Source organism: Anoplophora glabripennis, unplaced genomic scaffold, assembly GCF_000390285.2.
Source record: "Anoplophora glabripennis isolate ALB-LARVAE unplaced genomic scaffold, Agla_2.0 scaffold236, whole genome shotgun sequence".
In the NCBI taxonomy this organism is placed as follows: domain Eukaryota; kingdom Metazoa; phylum Arthropoda; class Insecta; order Coleoptera; family Cerambycidae; genus Anoplophora; species Anoplophora glabripennis.
Genome location: NW_019416367.1, coordinates 685,248 through 713,151, shown reverse-complemented (window position 1 = coordinate 713,151; position 27,904 = coordinate 685,248). Strand labels below are relative to the sequence as shown.

Below are 27,904 nucleotides of genomic sequence, written 5' to 3'. Positions count from 1 at the left end.
GAGAGAGGAGAGAATAAAAGTCAATACAGCACAAAATATCCAACAATTTTTTTTAATGCATAATTTAAAAAGTTGTAGATACCTAATAAAAAAATACGAATTTATGAAATATGTTATTATTTCTAATTAGTATTGCTAATAGTAGTAAAAAAATTGTTGTATATTTTATGCGGTATTGACTTTTATACTGTTATGATTTCATCCAATAGATATTTTGAAAGTGTTCAGAGCCGTACTCCGGAGAAATTTTAAATTATAGCTAAAACAAGATAAAAACTTTTTAAGCGATTACAATAGTAATATCCTCTAATTCAGAATTAAAAATGACTTTCGATTTTGTCATAAAAATAGCAGCGACGTATTTAAAAAAATTAATCCGATGGCCCCTCGAAGACGAAACGTCGGATTGCAAAAATGTTGATGCCACTGTATATAGCGAAAAAAGTGGCATTGTAACTATGTAATTTATTTTAAAATTCGTTTTCAAATAAAGCCAGAAAAAATTAAACAATTTTGCAAAATTTCGGGTTTTTCCGGATATCTCCGGAACTACCCGGAATTTTAAAACTTTCTAAAAAGTATATTGTTAGGTATAAAAAACACAACTTTTTTCTAATCTGACCCACCCCGTATCTCTTACCGTTTCCTAGATTCTAATGCTATACCATCCTTATCTTGAACACACTGTATATCTATGAATTCATCAAACTATAAAAAAATAAGTACACTAATCGATCCTACGGAAAAAAAAATATTTTATTTATTCACTATTCGACTTATGTTTATAGCAATACTGTACAAAAATAGTTTTGAGTGATTTTTGATTTTTTTTTTAATTTAAACAAATTATCAACAATAATTACTGAAAAATTCATTGTCATTTTTTACTTTTTTGCATTTTTGAGCATGTTTTTGAACTGTGATTACAATTTTTTTATTTCACCAAAAAGTATGTCAAAACGAAAAAAATGATTACCGGCAGAACTCTGTACGATGATTTTTTTAAGTAGAATTTTTCTTTGAAAAAAAGCGTTTCAGGCCGAAAAAATTAATATTTCAGAATTCTTGATTTTTTTATCTAAAAAAAAATTGAGGTTATTTAAGGCGGGTAAAGGTATACTTTCACCAAGTTTCGTCAAAATTAAATTATTTTTGCGGAAATAAGAAATAAAAATCGAAAAATCAGAAAAAAAAACAGTTTTTTGCATTTTCTCGGAAACTTTGGGCTTATGTTAAAAAATTGACCCATACCAAAGTTGTAGATTTTTGCATGATCTACAACTTTTGTATTAGATACTTTTTTGTCTGACGTCAACTTTCGCCAGAAATCCCAATGATGCAATTTTTCATAACTTTTCCATTCCCCAAATCAACCCTCCGCCGCCCCTGCTAACGCATTTATTTTTTTTTTTCGTTTAATATAATCCCCTTTACCATTTCCACTTATAAAAGTCCAGGTAACAATTTTCTTTTTTTTCCCTCTAAATGAGTTATTTTGATCGGTCTATCATTTCAACTTTCATTGATGTTTTTAAAAAAAATTTCTATTAAACTTTTCTTGTTACGGGTAGGTAAATCCTTTTTATCTGACAACTACTACTACTTTCTTGTTTTCTTTTTATTTTATTATTATTGTATTGTTTCATTATTGTATTATATTTTTAATATGGAGATATTGGAAAAGAAAAACCCCATTGTCATTACAAAATTAATTTTACTTTATCGAGCACTGAAAGAAATACAAAAATATGCTAGCAATATTATACAGGGTGTCCGGTAAGTACCTCCTAATCTCTCGGGAGTGTATAGGGGAGGTCAAAATAAAACTAGTCCTTCCTATAATTTTTTTTCCTAATGTGCCCCCTAACGGAGTTATGGGGGGTCAAAGGGGTACCTAGAAATTAACGTTTAGGGTTATAACTTTGAAACCACCCTGTATATTTTAATAAAATTTTCGTACGTTGTATTACACATGGAGCTCTACGATTTGATGCTAAAATCAACTTTTTGCTATTATCAGGTGTCCAGAAACGGACTGGCCCTATCACAATTTTTCTCAAAATTTTGACAGAAGTAATTTTATCAAACTGAAAATATTATTATTAGATACTCTGAAGGTTTTTCTTTAAAAATGGTACTCTTTATTTATTTCGAAAAAATGAACGGTTTGCGAGATAAATCGGTTTTGAAAAAAATTGGTAACAAATACAACAATTAAAATTTATTTTTTTTACATATTATTTCATGCATTTAATTTCTTTAACTTTATCAAGTCCAGAAATCTTTGAACGGGTTGGCTATACTTTATGAGCAAGTAGTGACCAATTAAAAATAACATTTGAAAAATAACTTACTTACAAGACATGCAACAAAGAACATTCAACAATGAACAAAGGTACCTAAATGTTACTTCGGTAGATGTTCAAAATGAGCACCCCGTACTTCAATGCACTTTCTAATCCTACGAATGTTTTCCCGGTGCACTTGAAATAATATTCCGTGATTATTGCGGAGATGGTCACAGTTCTGTGTTAGCCTCAGCAGAAGTTCCTCTCTACTATTTACGGGTGTTGAATAAACGTTATTTTTTAAATGACCCCACAGAAAAAAGTCTAATGGGTTTAGGTCGGGCGACCTAGGTGGCCATAATACAGGTCCGCCTCGACCTATCCATCGATCACCAAAAACATTCGTCAGATGTTGACGTACTAAACGATCAAAGTGGGGTGGTGCACCGTCATGCATGTACCACATTTCAGTTCTTATTTGAAGGGGCACTTCTTCTAACAAAATATTTAGATTTTCCTCTAAAAATTGCAAATAAAGAGCACCATTAAGTCTTTGCTCCAGAATAAATGGACCAATCAAATGATTCCCGATAATGCCAGCCCACACATTCACCATAAACCTTTGTTGGTAGCGAGTTTGAACTAAAGCGTGAGGGTTTTCTTCATCCCAGACATGTAGATTATGCGAATTAATTATGCCGTCTCTTGTAAAACCTGCTTCATCGGTGAACAAAATAGATGTACCAAAATTATGATTCCGAATATGATGCTGTAAAAACCAATTGGCGTATTGAAGTCTTTTTGGATAATCATCTGGAGACATAGCATGTACTTTTTGGATGTGGTACGGGTAAAGCAATTGTTCTTTCAGAGTTTCATGTACAGCCCATTTTGTAACATTGTTTTGCGCCGCAAGCTTCCTTATGCTATTTGAAGGATTATTAGCAACGTCTTCCAATATTTGTTCCTCTACATGAGGGTCTCGTACTCTCCTCGGGGCTCCTGCTCCACCACGGCGTGGCAAAAAGCTTCCTAAATAAAGGATTCGGAAGAAATTAGTTTCACTAACGTTTTTCACTATTTTTTTTTACCTGTTTCTCTTAAACTACGATCAACTCTTTCAAAAGTTTTTGGACTCGGCAAATGTCGACCCGGAAACCTTTCCTCATAAAGTCTTCTTGCCTCCACGGAGTTGCATAATGCTTCCCCATAAATTAGGTGCATATCAGCATATTCTGCACAGGAATATTCTTCCATTTTTAAATGTTATTTCTAACGGCTTAAAACGAATACCACAATAAAATTGAATTTTTATTCTGTCACGCGCCTTTGACAAGTACTTTAAAATCAACAGGGTCTAACAACGAAAACAATAGAAAAGAACTCCATGGAGACAAGAGCAATAATAATTTGTAGATGTATTTTGGTCATAGATGTTGATTTTACAAGAAACGGCATTATTCATTCCCTTAATTCACCACCAGTAAATGTTTATGGTGAATCTGTAGGCTGGCACTAGCGGGAATGATTTTATTGTAAAAAAATAAATTTTAATTGTTGTTGTATTTGTTACCAATTTTTTTCAAAACCGATTTATCTCGCAAACCGTTCATTTTTTCGAAATAAATAAAGAGTACCATTTTTAAAGAAAAACCTTCAGAGTATCTAATAATAATATTTTCAGTTTGATAAAATTACTTCTGTCAAAATTTTGAGAAAAATTGTGATAGGGCCAGTCCGTTTCTGGACACCTGATAATAGCAAAAAGTTGATTTTAGCATCAAATCGTAGAGCTCCATGTGTAATACAACGTATGGAAATTTTATTAAAATATACAGGGTGGTTTCAAAGTTATAACCCTAAACGTTAATTTCTAGGTACCCCTTTGACCCCCATAACTCCGTTAGGGGGCACATTAGGAAAAAAAATTATAGGAAGAACTAGTTTTATTTTGACCTCCCCTATACACTCCCGAGAGATTAGGAGGTACTTACCGGACACCCTGTATAACCAATGCTACAGGTATAAGATCTATTACTAGATTTAGCTCATTTATACGTAATATTTAGACATTTTTGACGTTGTCATAAGCTTGTCACTGTATGGAATATCTAATCGTTACACTTGAGAAATAGTGTTCATGGCAGAAGAGGATGGTTGCTTTTTCAGTGACAACAAACGAAGAGCAGATTACGCCCTCGTGATAAAAGACAGATCCACAGCTTTAACAAATTATGTTGACTCATTGGAAAAACTCGGACTTGAACTAGAGGCAAATCGAAGACCGGTAGTATCGTGTTGATTTTATGTAAATACAGGCCTATCGACACATTACCCTTTTTAGGAAATAGGTAAATTATTTTTGATAATTCATATCCCTCAAAAACAATTGGAAACCTACTCGAAAATCTACGACATAGGCTTAGAAGTGCCGCTATTTTATAACACTAAAAGGTCTAGATGCTTCAAATGGATAAATACAAATTTAAAAGTTCCTCCTAAGAAAAGAGGGTAATTACTGTTGTTTTCATATTTTTTAAATGCGTTAGATATACATGGTGCGTTTCAAAGTAAACATGACTTTGTAGAGAGCTTGAGATTTAATTTATTGCACAACTCTTATTTAACTAATCCAGATAAGTAGGTAATTTGCTGAATAATTTGTCTAAACGCTAGTACAAATATAGTGCACAAATTTTAAAGGAACACTTTTTACCTAAAACTGGTCCTACTGTAGAAGAAAATTAATGTGTTTTTCTAGGAACTGTACAAAATATTATTACATACTTTTTTAAGCCACAGGCATAGTCGTTTTATGAAAGGGGTGTCAATTCCCTACAATTATTATGGCACTGGCAATTGTATCAAATTTTGGGAAGATCTGATTCTTGGAAATGATGCATTTATGGATATCAACTTTTTTTTCTGAGAAATTTTACCTTAAAATTTGTGCATTTTCTCCTCGGTCGCCAAATACGCAATTTTTAAATTTGTTTTAAAAAATCGTATTAATAGCGCAATTTTATTTATGTCCAACATTATATTGTTGAAATTTTGAAAGTCAGTCTGATTTTTTTCCCAGCACGTTCAATAGCAGAGACCGGATATTGATCATAAATCAATTGTTAGAGCGTGCCAGTTTTGGGACAGAACCCGGAGAAACCGGACTATCAAAGCTACTGAAACAACGCGTTATAGAAGATGCTTATCCACTTCATGATGGATCGGCTTATTATGGGTCTGACAGTGTGAGACAAAACGATAGACGGGTAAGTGAAGAATAACGTCTTAAACTTTACGTTTTAAATATCAAATGTTTCAGCTTTTATACCTGCATTGGGCAAGATTTAGGTGTTGGTATAAAGAAGTACCTTTGGATTTGGTGTACAAATACTTTGGGTGTGAAATAGCGTTCTATTTTGCCTGGGTCGAATTTTTCAATTTGATGCTGCTCTATGCCTCCATTCTAGGATCGTTAGTGTTCATTATCGATCTTATAATTTATTATGCTAGCAGTAACATTGTTAAGATGTAAGTATATTTCTTTATATCTAGTATTTCACAGGGTATTTCAGAATAAGCGCAACAGAATATCAAAAAATAAGATTTTCCTATGAGCTATGGGTCTATCGTCACGACGCTACACTATTTTTTGTAATGTAATGTATATTGAACAAAGGACGATCGGAATATATATTTTTTTTGATGTTCTATTGCCTTTAGAATTTGACATTATTTTACACGCGTTTAAAGAAGACTAAAAATGTTTCTTTCAGAAATGATATCTGCAATGAGCATAAAATGTATATATGCCCAGAGTGTGCCTTTAACAAGTATTGCTTGTATAGAAAACTGTCCAAATTCTGTTTCTCGGCAAAGGCGGACTTTATATTCGATAATTATTTAACGGTAGCATTTGCAGTCTTCATGTCGTTCTGGTGTAAGTTATTTTTAGTTACGCAATTAATAACAAAAGTTAACGGGTTTCAAAAAAATAAAATTAGAACTTAACTTTTTAAAAAATAAAAATTATACTATCGGATTAATATCACTGTATTTTTTCTAATTATATGTGTGGTATAATTATTATTTCAATTTAAAAAATATAAATTATTTTTAATTTCTTTGTAATTTACAGCTACGATTTTTCTAAATTTATGGTATAGGAAGCAGAATACTCTGAAACTGAAATGGGGTGTTGACTATGTAGACAACGATGAAGCAGAAATTAGGTAAAAGATACATATACAGGGCTTTCATGATTAACTGGCCAAAAATACTTGAATTCGGATATGAGAAAAAAGTTTGTCCGCAAACGAAAAAGAAATAATATTTTCTGAAACATCTCTGAAGACGTTTTCTGTAATGTGATTTCTTAGGAATACGACTCACAGAAAGTGACCGAAATTACAAAATCCCTGTAGCGTCAAATTTCTGAGGACTTTTCTTTCTTATCTTGATCACTCAAATTTTTTTCAAATTTCAATTTTGGTCGATTAATTCTGAAACAACCTATATAATGCAATATATCACATTTGATGCTATATTTTACAAGGTACAGTCTTTCCGAAGTCAGTTGAACATGTAAAAAATGCCTGACAATAAAATTTAATGACTTTCATAAGCGTCTCTAAAAAAGTTTTCTACTAAAGGTACAAAATTATAATAATTTGTATATGATGTGTAAAAAATTTCTATTATATATTCATTTGGCCAACAATATATTTTAATTATTTATGTCCTCAAGCAATTTTATTATATTGATGGTAAATTTTGTTTTGTTCCGTTTCAAAAGTTCTCCAAAATGCCATCGTGTAATAATATTATTGTTCCCTTTCGAAATTGTAATATCAATAATTAATAGAAGGTGCCTATAGTAAATTAAAATTACATGAATCACACCAAATTCCGCGTTGCTGCACTGCACTTTGCCAACCACTTGTCAATAGCTGAGATTTATTGCCCAGTGGCCCAATGCAGCTGTGTTTGTATTTCGTTTGCCAGCATTCGCATTCTTCAACTGGGCGTATACATTTCTACAACCTCCACGATTAAATCGACCAGACCCGTATATGGGTATGGCTAAATAAATATGGGAACAAGTTTTTCAAATATTTCAATGCTGAGTTGCTTTGTCAGCGACCGAACCTGGTACATACTGACAACCTTTTGGTTTTTCAATTGTTATCGGAAAGACTATAACAGAGACATGTTCCAGATACGAGTATCGTGATGAACTGAGAAAGAGAAATTTGAAAACAAAATCAAGCGGGCTGGAACCGTTCTTGCCGAAATATGTCACGTGGCCACGCATGATTGCAACGATTTCTGTTTGCGTTTTCATGGTAAGACTTATATTTTTTTAAAAGGTATAATGACAGTATTTTGTTCAATGTTCGTTTTTAACAACCACAATTTTCAATAAGAAATTTATTCCTCGGTGTGGTAGACAGTTTTATATCAGCAGCAGCAATGTCATTGTTTGAGACTTACTTAATTGGCTCGTTGCGCAAAATTTGATTTAATATAGCGGTTTTCTTCTACCTAAGAGTCTACCACTGTCAGTAAATAACTTCCAGCCACCGTACCTCTTCAAGTTTAAAACGATCATAACGATGCACCGCGCATAGCACGGCACCATACGCATTTAATTCAATGGTTATGTCGTGGAATCGAATAGGTCGCGTTTTCATCTAGCTGTGCGCCATGTCGGTCCTCGGTAGTGGCCCCACGTCGGGCGCCAGGACGCGAATTTTGCTCGGTTCCGCTAGCTTTCGGTGGAAATGACCTATTGCCTCTTCTCTGAGTATCATGATCGTGCCGTGACCCTCATAATGGCATTGAAGGGATCGTAATATCCTGGGCCTTTTTCACCTTTGGTACTAAGTCGTCAACAAGGTCAAATGAGATCCTCCGCCATCGTGAGTTCGAAATACTTAGGTGGAAAGTTCACGATCAAGATTTGTGTGAACGGAAAACTCTCGGCGTGGTATTCCTCGTCATGGTGGCTTGACAGTAGATTTTGTGTACTGCTTCTTGGCGATGTCGGATGCCTACAGCGCTCGTTTGTGTGCCTGCCGACATCGATGTGGAGGTTTCCGAGGCGAATGCATATCGAAATCTTCGAAAGATCCGCGATTTTGTAACCGAACCATAACTGAACCCATAAACCTCACACACCTTCATTCCAAACCTATAAACACCAAATCCATAAACCATAATCCCATAAACCCATAACCCAAAATCTGTACACAAATTCAAAACTAATATTCTAAAACCTATAACCCAAAACCAATAAATCCCAAACCCATTCACCTAAAACTTCAAACGTATAAACTCAAACTAGGGTTTTTGGATATTAGGTTTATGAGGTTATGGTTTATGGGTTTGGTGTTTATAGATTTGGAATGAAGAAGTATGAGGTTGAGGTTGAGGAACAAAAAGAAATTAAAAAACGTTAAGAATTGAGCCGCGGCCGGACTTTTGTCCATTTTTCCACACTGCGATATAGCGGTCTCTGGCGTGATATGAGGCAGATCGCGTCGTCTGTGGAACTTTGCTTGAAATCTTCGAAACATCCGCGATTTTTTCGAATTCTTTTGCCGGTTTGCAGAGCTGTTACGAATGTTGTAGGTGTCTGTTGTGGATAAAATCGAGCCATGAATGCTGACTGACCTTATTGCCGAGCGTATTGGAAACATAGGCACATGGTGCAAGAGTACTATGTACGGTACTTCGATATGGCCGATATGGTTGTATATGACCACATAAACTCGACTCTCTAGTATTTTTAAATAATAAAGAATGACTTTTTACACTTTTATCTTAATAGACTATCAAACTAGAATATTGTTAATTAATTTGTTTAAGATTCTGTTAGTTCTGATTGCTGCTATAGGCGTAATAATCTACAAAATAATTGTCCAGGCTGAAGCAAGTGTAGGATCAATTGAATTTTTTAAAAATAGGGGCAAAGCCACAGCTATAGTTACCGGTTCTATACTGCAAGTCATATTTATAAAAATATTTGATATGGTAAGGAATTTAGTGACTGTATTATTTTACCTATGATTTTATTTAAGTATTTAAACCTCCTTAAATAAAGAATATAACTAGTTTGAAAGAGATATTTCATTCGTTGTTCAGGAAACAGTGTTAAGGACTACTTCTGACATTGCTTTATTTGCTATATTTTGATTATGTTTGTTTTTGTAGATGTATGATGATCTTTCTATTTGGTTAACCACTTTTGAGATCCCAAGGACTAAACGAGACTTCGACAATTCGGTGTTATACAAAAGATACTTTTTGTTATTTGTGAACAACTATACTGCGCTATTCTACATAGCGTTCCTACAGGTAAGTAATATCTGCAAACTGTGGAATAGGCGCTAATTTGTAAGAATGCTTAAAATTGCATATCGTTAAATGCTCAAAATAATTTTTTTCAAATTTCGATGTAAATACAATGGGCTCATTCTTTCACAAGAACCGTCGGTGCACTTGCCTAACGCCGACGCTGTGGTTAATGCGTCACTATTACTTTTTTAAAACTAATATCTCAATTGTACTACAATTTTGCTCTTTTCTACTAGCATACTTTTTCAAATTCATTTTAAACAATGATAATTTATTTCTTGCATAGTACACGCAGAAACTTTTCGGGACAATATAGACAAACCTTTGTCTTCTGTGAGTACAGTTTGAATTTTCATTAATACTGGAAGTTCATTTTTTTAATAAAATTTCTACATCTCGCATTTAACGTCAATGACGATTTAAATTTTTTTTCCAACCACGTTTCGTTTTTACATTTTTACTACTTTTTAACACACTAACAACCCTTCTGACAGTTTTTTTAAAGGACTGCACATTTTCACCATATCATTCACTGACATATCGGCTTTTCGTCCTCTGATTTCCTGTTTTTCATTCAATGTCCTTGATCTGTTAAATTAGGTCGTTCACGACTACCCTGATTATCAGATTGGCCACTAACAGTGGCACGCGATTTCATTTTTAACAAAATTTATTGTAATAACTACAATATGAAAATACTAGTACGTCTTTCCCACTTATGTATGCTTATGACACGCACGGACATGCCTTACTTGTAAACTTCACTTGAATATTTGTTGAGATAGAATTCCAAGAACACCCCTGCGTCACTTTCTTGGAATTAACCGCATTCGACACACGAGGTGGAAACACATTGCGAAATGAATAGCACATCACATTTTCTATGCACATAATAAATATAATAATTTTATCAGATTAAAAAATGCTCTGGAATACAGTAATTACTATATTATGTAAATATTTAAGGGTCGGTTTTATCGTATACCTTTTCGCACAAATATCTTCAGACTAATAGGAACGGATACTTGCCAATCCACGAATTGTATTTTATGGTTGTGCGTTCAGTTGGCTTTCCTGATATTGCTGAAAAAACTTGCAGGAAATATTTTAACCCTCATAAAGCTGTAAGTATTTATTTCAATGAATAAAACTTTTTAGAAATGTGCATAACTTAAGTTGAAACGAATTAATATAAGATATAAGGATAAGGATACGTAATTATACAGGACCTTCATAAATGTATACAAGCCACGAGACCACTGAGCTTAGGCAACCAACATTGTGCGGATGGTACTGTTACCTAGAAATCCCTAAATCTTAGTTGCACCAATATTAATGATTTTTTTACAATGAACAATGACAAACCGTTATATATACACTCGACATAATGCTATCGTTGATTGGTTGAATAAAATCCCGTGAAAAATTACACCAATCACCAGCAAGTGAAAGAGAATATTGTGTTTTAACGCAATCTTGATCTTATTGTTTCAATTTTATCCTGTTTCCAACAAAATTACTGGTCACGTGGCTTGTAGTCACTTGTGAAGGCTCTATCTACAGGGTCGGAAAGTCCCCATGGTTCATCGGCCGTTACTTTATCGCTCTCACGTAACGGCCGATGAACCATGGGGACTTTGCGACCCTGTATATTAAGAAATGTTACATTTTATATTTCAGTAATATCATGACTAGGTCCAGGGGGTATAAGGGGAAAAAGGAGATGGATATACCAATATACGAGAGGGACTACGCATTGTTACCAACCGATAGATATTTATTAACGACGGAATTTTGTGAAATGAGTAAGTAATTTGTTTTGTATAAAATTATTTTTCGAACTTACTGTACAGGGTGTATTTAAATGAAGGGGCACATATGATATCAAAGATATTCCTTAGGTGAAAGTAATTTGATTTAAGGGCGACATATTTTTTAAATAGTGTTTTCCATAAAGACAAATAATTTCAAACATTTAATAACTGAATAATCTAAAGCTTATCAAATAATAGGAATGTTATGTCATGCCATCTGGGTATTTTCAAAGACGCCGCAGTAAAACGAATAAACAGGTGCAAAAAACGATCAAACCATCAAGGTTTTAGGTACTGAAATCTACGAAAATATTAACTTTTTTATATACAACTCCACATGTAAAGATTCTTATAACATTTACTTGCTTCGTCCTACATATAAAATTGTTTATTTTTATTTATAAGTACGTGCAAAAAAATCTTAAAATGTGGTGTTACGATAACAGCAAACGCATGTTTTACAAACGCTTTTCTTAGTTATTATTTTATTTGAATAAATTTAAATAATAACAATGAATAAACAGAACATCAAGGATTTTATTTTTGTGCTCACTTTTGTTCTACACGTTTTACTTTTCAAGATTTCAGTACCTAAAAACGCCAGAAATTTTACTATTTCTCGGCCAGGGCTATGGCCACCTTAACCTAATATACCCAAGTTGCATACCTAATAAAAAAAATACAGGGTGTCAAAGTGAAAAATAAAAAATGTTTTTTCTTTAATAATTTCTAGTCAGGCCTGTTTCAAATTTTCTAGCAAGAGATTTTTCAGATATTGGCTGTCGCGTGTGGGAGCCCTCTGCAGGCAATGTTGTTCTTTAGATAGATAGATAGTATATATTTGACCATTTTACATATTGTCATACATTTACGGCAAGTCAAGTGTACAAAATATTTACTTCTAATACAACAATAACAATAATAGTATGAAAACAGCAATACAATATTATCAACATTAACTACTCACAAACATACCCTACAGCACATACATATCCTACTCATAATGAGTATTATTAAAAGCCTGTACTGAATAAAAACAGTATTTAAGTAAAAATCTTCTGATTTCAGCTTTGAAACAAGTTAAATTTAATTGTGTAACAGACAGTGGCAACCTATTGTAAAGCCCCACTTCCAGTAAATTACATTTTGATTTTTTAAGTCGGTAGCAGTCCACTCTAATTGTATTACAGCCTCTTGTGTTATACTTATGTATATCTGACAGATGATGAAAGTTGTCAATATGTTTATGTATTTCAATAAGTGTAAAATAAATGTATAGTCAAGGCAAAGGTAAAATGCCTAAAGCAATGAAGTACTGTTGGCAATGCTGTCTGGCTATCACTCTAATTCCTTTTTTTTTTGTATGCAGAAGATTTTGTGTGACTGACTAGAATTTCCCCACAATGCAACCGCGTAACACAAGCGGGAGTGAAACAGAGCAAAATAGGTGAAAATTAGAGTGTTCTGACTAACTACGGGTTTTAGTTGTCTAATTAAAAAATGGTACTTGGTAGCGACTTCAACAGATATTCAACATGACCTGTCCAATTCAGGCCATCATCCAGTGTCACACCCAACAGCCTCATACGGTCACCCTTTGTTATAGTTCTGTTGGTGGAATAAAGATATGTAGGTATTAACTTTTTTGTCAGTCTTCGTATACAGCTTTTCGAAACAAAATACACAAAATGAATAACAAAAAAGGTTGGGGAGATATTTTTGATTTTATAAATTAGTAGGTACTTGTATTTAATAGCTCCAGGAATATTAACAGACATTTTTTGTTAATAAATTCAGAACTCATTCCGTCACAGCGTTTATATTTACAATTAGTACCGATATTTGTGTATCCGTAACAAATATTGCAAAATTAATAGTGTCTATAAAGAAGTGGAAGGCGAAGATTTAATAAAATATGTCCTAATAGGTAAGCGAACAGACGATAACACAGGTCAACATTTGATCTAAGTGGGAACACCGTAATCGGTATAGGCTACTAGGGGTTTTTGGGGTCGCTGATTACGATGAGAGGGTCAGTTAACCTCCATCACGTCAGGTTCAAGGTCATTTGAAGGTCAAATGCAGAAAAAGCCATGAAAAAATCTGAAAAAATCATGGATATGTTTTTGAGGCCGGACAGTCCGAATTTGAGGTCAGCTAAGCTCCACAAGGTCAAGCTCATTTGAAGGTCAAATGCAGAAAAAGCCATGAAAAAATCTGAAAAAATCATGGATATGTTTTTGAGGCCGGACAGTCCGAATCTGAGGTCAGCTAAGCTCCACAAGGTCAAGGTCATTTGAAGGTCAAATGCAGAAAAAGCCATGAAAAAATCTGAAAAAAATCATGGATATGTTTTTGAGGTCGGACAATCCGAATCTGAGGTCAGCTAAGCTCCACAAGGTCAAAGTCAAGGTCATTTGAAGGTCAAATGCAGAAAATGACATGGAAAAGTCTGAAAAAAAATCATGGAAACGTTTTTGAGGTCGAGGAATCCGAATCTGAGGTCAGCTAAGCTCCACAAGGTCAAGGTCAAGGTTATTTAGAGGTGAAATGCAGAAAAAGACATGATAAAATGTGAAAAAAATCATACTTATGTTTTTGGGGCCAGGAAATCTGAATCTGAGGTCTTTGAAGTTCCAAATGGTCAAGGTTAAGGAATGAAGTAATTTTTGAAAAAATCTGAAAAAATGATGCTGGATTAAGATGAATCCAGACGTTTTTACGTCTAGAATATACAAGTTACTTCTGAGGATACTTATTGGGAGCTGTGTCAATTCTTTTTTACTTTTAGCGTCATGGTACTGTTAGCTACCTTTTATGCTTCACTTGTGAGCTCAAGCTTGATTTGTAGTGTGATCTGTAATGTTACTTTTTTGCAATATGGTACTTTTTTATTAAACCCTAGTAAGGCAAAGTAGCAAGGCTCATAAAATTCCGGTTTCGTACATGAAAATTTATGTGTGGTTGGACTCAGGGCACCTCCACGCGGTGACGGTGGGCAACGGAGTTGTTTCACTATCCGGCGAAGTCCCTGGGTGATGGCTTTCATGCCGTCATGGCAACCGCACATAAACAAATTACGAGACAGGGTTTAGACCCAGAATCGGCGGCTGGTCAGGGTGGGAAAGCGGGCTCGCAGGCGTCGTCATCATGCGACCGTAGCTCTACATCGGTGGGAAACTTGGCCGATGTAGAATCAAAAGCTATAAGTCAAATCAAACTTTTCTCTTCCTTTCTTGAAACCACCCCGCTGAACCTCCGTCAAGCATTACTTTTCGAAGTGAAGATAGGATAAATGCCTATTCTACACGTTCGCTCTTCTGCGTTCTTCTGCTCTCAGTTTCTTTATTGCAGTTGCTGCGAAACTTGATCAGCTGACTAATTTGTTGGCGAAGACATCACTTCAATCATATTCTCTGGATCCTCTATTCTTCCAACTGTGTTCAGAAGAAATGAACTTCGCCATGTGCTCTTCTACACCAGCTACCGATAACTTTAATCAATCGGTGCATCCCTCTTCCATTAGGTGATTCCTTTCATCCTATTTGCCGTAGATTCATGGTCTGGGTCTTTTCTTCTTTTCCTAGGATATCTCCATTTTGATAGTTTGGTTGCTTTCAACGGAAATTGTTTGTTATTTCTTTTACTAGTAGCTATATAGATGCCTCTTCTGCTAGTAAGCATGTAACCTCATACGAGATAGAACGGTAGCCACATATCACCCGCAGAAAATGTTCTTCGATATACTGATTTTACGGTATTATTGTCGGATCAGTGATATGTAACTGAATAAGCGCGATGATTCAAGCGAAAGTACTTTAAGTAGTTTTGTTACTTATCTGTGATATATGAGTGAGTGAGTTCCACATTTCGAGCGAAAGTGCGTGAAATGAGTATAAATCTTGTAAAACAGTTGCTTATAGACACAAGTAAGAAGTAAGGGTTTATATAAAAAATATGAAGAATAACAACTAAAAAATGTTATCGGTTAAAATTTTTTTTTGAACTTGACCTTCTAATACCTTGACCTTGACCTTGCGGAGCTTAGCTGACCTCAGATTTGGATTCTCCGATCTCAAAAACATATCCATGATTTTTTTCAGACTTTTCCATGGCTTTTTCTGCATTTGATCTTCAAATGACCTTGACTTTGACCTTGTGGAGCTTAGCTGACCTCAGATTCGGATTTTCGGACCCCAAAAACATATCCATGATTTTTTCAGATTTTTTCATGGCTTTTTCTACATTTGACCTTCAAATGACCTTGACCTTGATCTTGTGGAGCTTAGCTGACCTCAGGTTCGGATTGTCCGATCTCAAAGAAATATCCATGATTTTTTTCAGATTTTTTCACGGCTTTTTCTGCATTTGACCTTCAAATGACCTTGAACCTGACGTGATAGAGGTTAACTGACCCTCTCATCGTAATCAGCGACCCCAAAAACCCCTTGTAGCCTATACCGATTACGGTGTTCCCGCTTAGATCAAATGTTGACCTGTGTAATTATAGAAAATGTCACTCCTACAAGTCGAATTTTTATTTTGAAAACAGTTTTTTCAAGAAGTACAAAATTTGTTTTTGTTAAGGCTACCCTGGAACTATGCTCCTATTGTATGTAAAAAAATCTGCATCTTGTACATATACTCATAAGTTACATACAAAACTTGTATGTCATTTTTTTAAAATATTGATTATGCTTTTGGGACATTCAAATAATTTTTCAGTTATTGAATTCGGGTTCGTGACGTTCTTCGTGGCCGCCTTCCCCTTGGCCCCTCTCTGCGCTCTTCTAAATAATCTTCTAGAGCACCGTTTGGACGCCAACAAATTAGTGACTAAATACAGAAGGCCCATTCCTAGGAAAATGGGCGGAATTGGCGCCTGGAACGGAGTGCTACTAGGTGTTACGTACTTAAGCACAGTAACAAACGTAAGAACAAAAATTATGAATTAAGATGCGTCCACATTACTCAGAAGCAACCAAAATAAACCAGCAAGAGCAAGAAATACAGCGCTCAGCACTAAAAATACAAAAACCGTGTTTGCTATGTTCGCAACATTACATTTCGCAGTCCTATTTTCGTTATTACAAAATTATACGCTTTTGTAGTTCTATCTTACTGAATCCGTGCGATGTTTAAAGATCTTTTTCCTTGGCAACTCTGGCAATGCTGATGATAGCGATTATAAATGGTACACCCATCCTCTCCTAATCAGCTAGCTCAAAGACCAGAGATACATGCAGAATATCCATTTCTGCGAGCAGAATATTGTTGACAAATATAGTAGCAAATGCTCGTAACATAGAATAGCGCAAGCACGATCACAAGCAGAAGCATGAGCAGGATCATGAGCAATGTGGACGCACCATCAGAAATTACTGGTTTAATTTTAGATGTGCTTTCATTGAAATTGTATATTATTGGCTTGATTTTATTTACAGTGAATTTTCTAGGCATTTGTGATAGCATTTACTAGCGATTTTGTCTGGAGAGAAGTATATAAACGTAGGTATAATTTTTATCTCAGAGGATTTGTTAATTCTTCCCTATCTGGTAAGTCTTCAGGAGTCATTCTTACGTTTATAATTTACAAAAAAATAAATGATTAAAAAACTCATACCCACGTTTCACTGTCAACTATTTTATTTCATTTGTCACATTAAGGCTAAAATTTGTAAATCCTGAGGTGTCCCAGAATAACATGTACAACGGAAAACCACAGATTCGTGGACTCAAAATAGGCAGATTTAGGCTAATTTACCTATATCCGAAATTATTTTTGAGGTGTGAACTTTTGCTTTCAATCTAGGTGTTACTTATATAGAGTGTTTTTTTAAAACTCACAACTCCTACAAAATTGGCGTACAAAAAAATATTTTTTAAATGTCTACATTATCTTGCCACCCATATTATAATTAAAGTGCTAGTAGTCACTGATTTTGTAGATTGACTGAGTGTTTACTACGATAAAATATATCACGTTAGTTACTTGATTTTTCGATATCGATACACACATTCGACGATTAGGATTATTTACAACGTGCCCAATTTTATTGAAATAATTCGTAGAAACAATCAAATAAAATAAAAAATGCTGGAGATAAAAGTAACAAAGTTGATGTTATTAAATTTAGTACAACTTATTATAAAAACTGTTCAAAATTACCACCGTTGTTTCTACAACAAAACGAAGAAAGTTAAAAAACACCCTTGCAGTTCTTAAGGGATATTTTTTAAATTTATGGCATTTTGGATATGCCTCCACAAGTCTTCTTCAGTGTTAGATGTGGAAGCATGCACTGTTGTTTTCAGAGTGCCCCAAAAATAATAGTCACAAGATGTTAAGTCTGCTGAACTTATAGTCCAGTTAACAGGAACCCCTCTACCGATCCATCAACGAGGGAATCTTTAGTTCAGATACTGCCGGACATTTACAGTGAAATGTGGTAAAGCGCCATCGTGCATAAATCACATGTTAGCTCTGAGTAATAACGGCACATCTTCCAATAACTCGAGTTCTATAAAAATTCTAAATAAAATTCCCCACTCAGTCTATTGGGTAGAATAACAGGGTCAATAATAATGCTATCAATGATCCCAAACCAAACATTGATGTACAATTCATACTGATAATGTTTCACTTTGAGAGCATGTGGATTTTCTAGAGTATACACATAATCATCGTGAATATTTATTATTCCGTTTCTAGTAAAACAGAATTGGCAGGTAAAATGACCTAAAAATTAAACTGAAATTACAGTCAACCTACAAAATTTGAGTCTACTAGCACTCTGTTAAGTATTGTAATATGAGTGGCAAGATAATATATACATTTAAAAAATATTTTTTTGTACCCAAACCGCCCATTTAATCAAAATTTTACAGGAGGCCTAAAAACTTCCAAATGCTATCACCTATCAAATAAAAAATTGCTGTAATTATTTCCCGAAAGAGGGAAAAGTTATCAACATACATCAATTTTGTAGGAGTTGTAAGTTTTAAAAAATACTCTGTATAACACCATAATTTGTAGATTGAAAGCAGAAGTACACACCTCAAAAATAATCAAAATCGAATAATCCGTATTCGAGTTATTTGCAAAACTCAAAAAATGTTTACGAACTTTGAGGCCATCTAGCGACCAAACGAAGCGATTTCGGGTATAGATAAATTAGCCTAAATCTGCCTATTTTAAGTCCACGACTTTGTGGTCATCATCATATTTAGGACATAATTAAATTAGTAATTAATTATCAAAATAGAAGATTGAAAATTTTGTTTTATTGAATTTGCATAATTGGGTAGATAGTGGTAGAAAGTGAAAGTTCAATGAGGAGAAAGGTTTGTTCGCTGCGAGGTGTTAAAGTGGGCTGTCCCCAGTGTTGCCAGGTTGGTAAAGAAAAATATCCCACAATACATTAAAAAATTCTCGCTTTAAATGCCAAATTCCCGCCAAATTTTTCACAATACAATACAAGGTAAATTTTCTTCTGAATGTTGATTACTAAAGGGAAAATATAAAAAAGCAGGTTCATTAGAATTAGAATTGTTTAATGTCAACAATTAAACAGCTCAATAAAAACATTTGTAGGTAGTTACCTAACTTAAAATAGGTAGATTTTTTTTAACAAAATATACACGTAGGTACATAAATATATAAAACATAAAACTATAAATTCACATTTTTCATGGAAGTATTTAATTTTTTATTTTAAGTTATATATTTCTTGATTGAACATTTTCAAATGTTCATCTGTAGGTCAAATTGACAAACTAGACAAACAAATGACATCTGACGATATGACAGCGCGCGTTTATCATAGAAACGAATTTAGACGAGCACGGACCACGGAGCACTGTTGGACGGATCATCCTTAGACCATTGAACAGTGTACACGTTCGCCATATTATCATAATTCACGCCATTTCAAATAAATTTCCCGTTTTTCCACCACCGTCGTAAATTCCCGCCAAAACGGGAATTTCCCACACACCTGGCAATACTGGCTGTCCTAAAGAACACATCTCTCATAGATTTTAGAATATAATCCCAACTTTATTAACTCATGAAACCTTACTTCATTGTCGGGGATCGCGAGTTCATGGTCATACTAGAAGTACCGCAACCTTTGTAACTCTCCTCTTCGGTCGATATTTGATGGTCATTAATCTAGTTCGGGCCATGATATTCACCGTTTCTTATGTTCCAAAACTTTTTATAGCAATTCCTTATAGAAATGATCATGTATAAATGTAATTTTTCAGAAAATGCATACCTCCGCTACTAATTAATACAACATAAACAAAGTACCAACAGTCTCTTATTATATATGAGGTATGTTCAGAAAATAATAACTTTTTGAATTATGCGCTATTGGAGACATTTAGTGAAATGCGGTTGGCAGCATTGCTTTGCGTATAACCTCCTCTGTAACCACAATCGACGCGTTACTACGAAAACATGCTACCTCAAATTTAGCTTGGAAAACCTGCTATCTAAAATTGTAACTGGAAAAGATGCTACCTCAAATTAAGCTTGGAAAATATGCTAGCTTAGATCTTTAAGAAACAAACATGCTATCTCACACTAAAGCAAGTTTGACTAGAAATTTAAGTTGGCTGCATTGGCGTTGAAATGCATATTGAACGATTGAAACCGTGCACTTATAATAAACCATAGAACATATAGTACTAAGTAGTAACTATATTTTCTATGTAATAAACTCATATAATATATTTTTCAAAAAGTAAGGAATATTTATGTTTAGGTAACTGTTTATTTTATTTTTTTCATGTAACATTTTTCAATTAATTTTGTTAAGTTACTGTTATAAACGACAAAATTGTTAATTAAAAAAATTGAATAATATGCAGTAGGTATGCTGCAATACGTACATTACTCGACGTTTCTTTGAAATAACAAATTATAAAAAAAATAGGGTATACCTTAATTTAATTATGTATAAAAAAATTTATTATTACCAAAAATTATTCGATTTTTTTCATACAAGTTTGCTTTGATATACAAATTAATACGCACTCTTATCTGATTTATAGCCACTACTCTTACTTTTATTCTAAAAATAATTTTGTAAGCCTTAATGCGGACTCCAAGGAGACTGCAATAAAAAGGATTATAGTGGACCAGGCTAGGCTTCAAATCCCGGCTCTGATCGTTCTTACCTGGACAATATGCCCGTGTAGAGCAGCTATACGTGGATTGTCTTGGCAATTGTTCTTAACTTGCATTCAAATAAAATCTTGATTTTTATACACTGCTTTATAAATGCGTAATTAAAAATACAAAACATTTTTCAGTTCTTTTGTGAAATACGGTTTTTACAATCGTTACTTTTCAAATAAGAACAAGATGCAAAAATTTGTAGAAAAACATCATTTATTCATAAAATGTTATTAATAGAGTTAACATAATAATAACCAGAATATAAATATAATGTATAAAGTTGAATGATATGTACGATAAACACGTGTGCATGGGGAACCGTGAAAACGTGCACATGCATATCATCTGCTCTGCGCCCGTCGCATCGATATCCAGCAGATCATAAAGTACCGGTAATAAAAGTGTGGCATACCTGCATTACATTTCTAAAGTCTATGCAAGCACGCGGCTACCGTACCTTTAAGAATCAATTTGTTTTTATTGAGGTGCAGTAAGAACGATTCAGACCCGGAGTTTGGGGCCTAGCCTAATCCACTATATAATCCTTTTTATTGCAGTCTCCTTAGAGTCCGCATTAGGCATATACAATTTCGTGATATTGTTATTTGAGTGTAACGTTTTTAAGTGTTAGTGACGAACGCAAAATTTTTTGTGAAACTGGGAAAACTTTCACGGAAACATTTTTGAAATAAGCTTACGGCGACGATGCTCTGGGTCGTACGTAATGTTACGAATGATTTTCACGATTTAAAAGTAGTTGTCAGTCAGTTGAAGATGAACCTCGACGAGGAAGGCCTTCGATTTCAACTGATAACTCCAAAGTTTAGAAAGTCAAAGACCTGGTGCGTGTAAATTGTCGATTGACTGTCAGAGAATCTGCAGAAGAGGTTAGCATCTCAATTGGGTTATGCAATGAAATTCTGACTGAAAAATTGAACACGCATCGAGTTGCAGCCAAATTTGTTTCTTGTTTGATGACCGACCAAGAAGAAAATGGTGTCGGCAACTCCTTGAACAATTCAATCCAAGGGTAATGAAAGGATTACAACGGGAAACGAAAGCAGGGTTTACGACTACGACGACAATGGAATGGTTGTGACGGGACAACTCATGGTTCTTGTTCTTGCACCATGGCAATGCGCCTGCACAATCACATTCGGCTTCGTTAATTCGTCAGTGTTATGCCAAAAATCAGATTTCTGTCATCCCTCACCCTCCTCACTCGCGAATTTTTCTCATTTTCGAAATTAAAATCAGTGCTGAATGGACACCATTTTCAGACTAATGATGACATCAAAATTTTCACAGACTAAAGGCTATTTCAAATGAAGCTATAAAAACTGCTTCGCGAAATGGAAAGATCGTTGGGATTAAGTGTGCGAATAGGGGAGGGGAGTACTTTGAAGGAAACAAAAACCAATAATGTATAAAATTAATAATAAAGGTCTATTATTTTCTGAACAGACCTCGTATAACCAACTTCATTTTTAGTAATAATTTTCAGTTTTGTTTTAAGAAATGTCACTTGTTGTAGCTAACGACCTCTACAAGGTAGTAGAAAAGTAACACTTAATGGTACTTTATGGTGTTTTAGCTTTTGCCACCCAAGATTATGAATTATTCAAAGATATACCACCAAAACCAGAAGTTTGTTACTACTACGGCAAGCGACATCCTCCGGATCACCCACAGAAGTACGAGTACACCACTGATCATTGGGTGGACATATTTTATAGATTAATTTGCGTGTTCGTTTTCGAGGTAATTTTTTTTTATGAAGAGATTACAGAAAAAATATGTTTTCTATTTCATTGCAAATCTTTAATGATATCTCCTAACACCATCTAAAAATATAACGTGATCTTAATTACTCACCTCGAAATTTTATTAATAATTGGTATTAAATTTGACAGATTTTCCATTTTTCAGCACGTAATCCTGGTATTAACTGGAATCCTTTCGTACGCGATACCCGATATTCCAAAAACTGTGAAAGAACATATGCACCTTGAAAGACAGCTAGTAAAGGAAGCGAAGCTGAAAACAATAAGTGATACAATACACATGGAAGAAAGAAAGAGAGGAACAACAGACACTACGGATTGGATAATGTTATAATTTTTAAATTAATTTACTTTCAACGGAGTATTTTCAGTGTGCATAAAATACACTGTGAAATATGTTTAATAAAAGATTAATTGTTTGGTATTTAAATTAGTTGTCTATATATACACAAAAAGTATGTATGCAAAACTAGTAGAGTTTACCATTTACTTCTCGAAAGGGAGTTTATATTTATCATCTACACTTTAATTAATACGTGGGAACTTAGAAATAGTGTACGTTCAGAGAATGAATTTTAGACACTTACTGTACGTCGCTCACGTACATCCAGGTGTTGGTTGTACAGGGTGTTTCACTCTCTCACTCGATAGACACTTAATTTGGAAGAGCAAGAAGACACCAAAACTTCGAGGAAGGTTTTTAATAATAATAAAACAAAACGAACAAAATAACAAAGACACAACGGATTCGAACAAACATTATTCATTAATTTACACGTAACAACGCAATCCGAGATTCAGGGAACCCAACGCGAATTCATAGCAAAATTTGGAAAGACTTTATCCATCATCAAATTAATCCGAGATTCTAAAATTATGATAACTGCTCAGTGTGGAACCCAAGGAGAAACTGACTTTTTTCGGAGATCTCTCCTGAATTCGACACCTCCCTTCGACACGTCCATTTCTTGGGTACAGAAGTTTCGGTTCTTATCATATTGGAGGGCTTCCTGAATATCGGGGGTTGAAATGGCTTAACTATATCATGTTAATACCTAATTGATTGTATTTACAATTGTTTGGATAATTTTGTAACTAAACTGTACTTACAAGTAACCCTACACGTTCCTCTTGTCACTGCGTATAGCAACACTGGACGTATTAGTCAATCGCATTTAATCTATTCTTATAGCTTTGAAAATCCGCATAAAAACAGCTATTTGATCTATTATTATTTTCTTCACAACATTCTAATAAGTTATTTAAATATCTTGGACTTCCTACGTCTTTTCGAATGTATTTCGCGCGTTAATAGAAATATCGATTTTTTTCCCTTTACCATGGGCTAAATCGATGCAATTAGTATCGATACCAGATGCCCAACCCAACACGTGGCCCCGACCATCTAAGTCTATTTGTTGAAAATCATTGCTAAATTTCATGAGGCCTTCTCTCAAGGACTGCGATGGTCGAAATTTGCAAATTTATTACTCCCGGTGACAAGAGGCACCAGTTTCTTAACGACTTTATGGCGACGCTAAACCTACTTTAAAACCCTTAACTTTTCAATAATTATTGTTGACTGAGTTGACCCATCCGTTCCGAGAACTTACAATTAATCTATCACGAGTTCCAAAAGAATGGAATTGAGCACTGTCCGAAAATATTTTGTCAACAGCTGTGTACATTGAGTAGATACTAACTTGAGCGTGTCTGTACAAGTTTAAACTTATTGCCCCAGAATAATATTTGAATTCTAAATAGTGAAAACTGAAAACCTTCTCTCCGTCTCTAAAAAATGACAACTAATCTCTGTGTAGGTGTAGAACAAATAGAGTCTCTCATTACTGTATTGTTTTTTGTATTGGGAGATATCGGTGTGAGTGAAAGCAACAAAGATACGGAGTGAATCCACTGAGTGAAATTATTGAGCACATTTTCACTCAATATTGATTATTTTGACAATTTTACTCAATTATAGGTACCCTTTAAATAAATTCTGCAGTAAACTTTTATTTGGTACACTTGTAGCTAAATCGGAGTAAATGTCCTCATTATTGAGTGACCCCGTCTCATTCTATGGTTGTCGTGTGTTGTCTTTGTCTATTCCCATCCGATTATTTTAATGAAAATTATATTTAAATGCTTATGTTTATGTATGTATGTTTAAATGTTTAATTAATTAAAAACAATAATATATTGAGTCTCGATTAATATTTGCTTAAATAAACGCATAGTTAAATTGTTACCTATTCTAATTTATGTATCTGTAACGTACAATATAGGTTATAGGTATATTCGGCCGATCAGTTAACTAATTCCTTTAATCGTGACCTTAAATATTGCCCTAAAACAGATCTGTGTAGAAACCACTGCGGTAGCTGAGTAGTTTATGACTTTAATACAATGATATTTAAATTAAAATTTAAAGAGGATATAGTGGTGCAAAACCAATCCAAATATTAATGAAATGAAAGAGCGGCGGCTGGTACTAGGGGGATTTGGAACCAACCGACCCCTTGGAAATTTTCAAAATACGAAATTACTCAATAATACATAGTTAAATTTAAATCATATTAAAGAAAAAGTCAACTCTTAATTGGTTTTACATACTTACTTAACAGAACAGAGTCAAAAGTCACTCACTTGATAGTTAGCAGAAATTCGGATTTGAGTAAAATTCACTCACTTCTGTTACAATAGTTTCACATAAAATTTTAGTTGTACTTAGAGTAGTAGAGTGAAAATTTCACTCAATCGGGTGTCGACAGAAATTGATACATTATTGAGTAAAAAACTGAGTGAATTTGAGTGAAATTTATTTCACAGTGCTTAGCTTAACGCTTAACAGTTGATACAGAAAAAGTTCATACAAACATATTTTTTTATAGTCTATGTTTGAATGACTTCATTTCTTAGAATGAAATCTTCTGTCGATTGTTAAAGTTCTGTAACAAAAATAAATTAAGTCCACCAAAAGTATGGAAACCCTTGAATAACTCGTCAGTAGTGCATTTTCTTGAAAAAATGATAAATACAAAAGTTTTAGGATTTATCCCTGGCTATTCAATGGCGCCCTTGTATTCGACTTTGACCTTGACCTTCGAGGTCATTTCAAGGTCAAAATTGTTTTTTCAAATAGGCACCCCTATTTTTTATTGCGGAGTTGGAAAGAACAGGAAACTTTACGTCCAAACTTGGTCTTGACCATGACTTTGACAATGACCTTGCTCTTTCCAAATCCGCAATAAAAAACAGGGGTTCCCATTTAAAAAACTTAACTTGACCTTCAAATGACCTTGAAGTTCAAAGTCAAGGTCAAATCCAAGGTCACCTTAAGATAGCCAGGGAAAAATCCTTACACTTTTGTTTGAAACATTTTTTCCCAAAATGCATTATTCGGAAGTTCTGCCGTACCGGGATTTTTGGAAGTCGACCCACATTTGACCTTGAAGTTCATTGTCAAAGTCATGGTCAAGACCATTTTTGGACGTAAAATTTCCTGCTCTTTCCAAATTCGCAGAAAAATCAATTTTGACCTTGAAATGACCTTGAAAGTCAAGGTCGAGGTCGAATACAAGGACGCCATTGAATAGCCAGGGAAAAATCCTAAAACTTTTGTAATTATTATTTTTCAAGAAAATGCACTCCTGACAAGTTATTCAGGGGTTTCCATACTTTTGTGCAAGCCTGTACATATATAACATAAAAAAATTCATTTGCTCTGCTACTGAACAGAATTGATCAACGTCGACACTTTAGGAACGGATTTAGAATTTTCATCCATGTTCTGAAAAAAATTCGATAACCCTTCAAAAAGCGCAATTCCCTCTAAACCTCAGAAAGAACCACAGACGGCCTACTCAGCACATCGAAAGGCGTAGGGCGGCGAAACATATTTTCACGCATGTTTCGAAAACTGGAATTCTCTTATAAAGCCCCGATTGTCGTACCAGACAATGTTGACAGTGCAGGTAATCAAGCGCGTAACTGTCGCCGACAGTGCAGGAAAATGCAAAAATGTTCAACGCAGTTTCGGATTTTTCGAAAAATTTTACGAAATCCGAATTGCAAAAAGACATATTTTTTCTAGACTGTGCTGGGGACGTATCCATTGTAACCACGTAACCTTCAACATCCAATCCGTTTTGACCTTGACGGAGTGTCAAGTCGGTTTACTGATGATAACGTGGTGACAAATGGATCCGTGATCACTGATCACGCATGCATGTGGATCCAGGCTAACTCATTTTGACGCAATATTTAGACAATTATGACGCAGTCAAAAGCCTGTCATTGTATGAAATATCTAATCGATTATACTAAAAATGGTGTCCGTGGTAGAAGAAGAACATGGGTGTTTTTTCCGTGACTGCAAACGAAGAGCAGATTACGCCCTCGTGATCACTGACATATCCACAGCTTTAAGAAATTATGTCAGGTCTCTGGAGAAGCTCGGGCTTGAACTAGAAGCTAATCGAAGACCGGTAGTATCGAGTAGATTAGTTAAATATAAATTTATCGAAAAATTACCGTTTTTAGGATCTAAATAAATTATTTTTGATAATCCACATCCCCCAAGAACAATTGGAAACCTACTCGAAAATCTACGATATAGGCTTAGAAGTGCCGCTGGTTTATAAAACTAAAACGCCTAGATTCTTGAGATGGTTAAAAACAAATTTATACGTTCCTCATAAAAAGCGAGGGTAATTACTACACTATTGTTTTTTTATTTTTAGATGCGTTAGATAACGTGACATTTAAAATATAGCTCAAATTTTGTTAGTTATTTGCCTAAATGAGGGAGTGGACTACCTTTAGACAAATATTCCGGAGACGAAAATAAACGAAAAGTTTATATAAATGCAAACAGTATACTGTTGTATGCAGTATGCATACTGCATAAAGATACATAACTTAATGATGATCAGGACTTTAGTCCGCAGAGTATTTATTTTCCACAATACCATTAGTATAAAGTTTTCAACTTTGGTTTAAAAAATCGTCAAAATAGGACAACTTTATTTATGACCAATTGTTGAAATTTTTTCAATCTGATTTTTTCCCAGCACATTCACTAGTGCAGATAGGATATTGATCATAAATCACTTGTTAGAACGTGCACAGTTTGGCATGGACCCGGAAGAAACCGGACTATCAAAGCTACTGAAGCAACATGTGATAGAAGATGCGTATCCACTTCATGATGGATCAGCTTATTGTGACTCTGACACCGTGAGACAAAACGACAGACGGGTAAGTTCAAATTAAACTTAATCAACCTTAACTTGAATAATTTCAGCATTATTATAAAAGTGTTTAAAAAAAACAAAGATATAATATACAGGGTGTCCCGTTCATGTTTCAAAAAAATTTGTGTGCAAGTTCCTCATGGAAAAATAATAGGAGTAGTTCATGTAAAGTTTTTTTCTTAGACGCCCTGTTTTCGAGATACAGTGTGTTGAAGTT

The 27,904-nt window shown here is 34.3% G+C and overlaps 1 protein-coding gene across 1 annotated transcript in view; it reads left to right on the top strand.

The window, feature by feature from the left end:
- Positions 1 to 22,766, top strand: part of LOC108905923 (anoctamin-4-like) — a 38,369-nt gene extending 15,603 nt beyond the window's left edge. Inside the window, exons 6-15 of the mRNA XM_018708995.1 lie at positions 5,371 to 5,557; positions 5,611 to 5,819; positions 7,507 to 7,633; positions 9,504 to 9,647; positions 10,713 to 10,771; positions 11,328 to 11,452; positions 16,187 to 16,392; positions 16,918 to 17,017; positions 22,243 to 22,409; positions 22,578 to 22,766. Coding sequence (XP_018564511.1) covers positions 5,371 to 5,557; positions 5,611 to 5,819; positions 7,507 to 7,633; positions 9,504 to 9,647; positions 10,713 to 10,771; positions 11,328 to 11,452; positions 16,187 to 16,392; positions 16,918 to 17,017; positions 22,243 to 22,409; positions 22,578 to 22,766 — 1,513 coding nt within the window. The remainder of the gene's footprint in view (positions 1 to 5,370; positions 5,558 to 5,610; positions 5,820 to 7,506; positions 7,634 to 9,503; positions 9,648 to 10,712; positions 10,772 to 11,327; positions 11,453 to 16,186; positions 16,393 to 16,917; positions 17,018 to 22,242; positions 22,410 to 22,577) is intronic.
- The last annotated feature ends 5,138 nt before the right edge of the window (positions 22,767 to 27,904 follow it).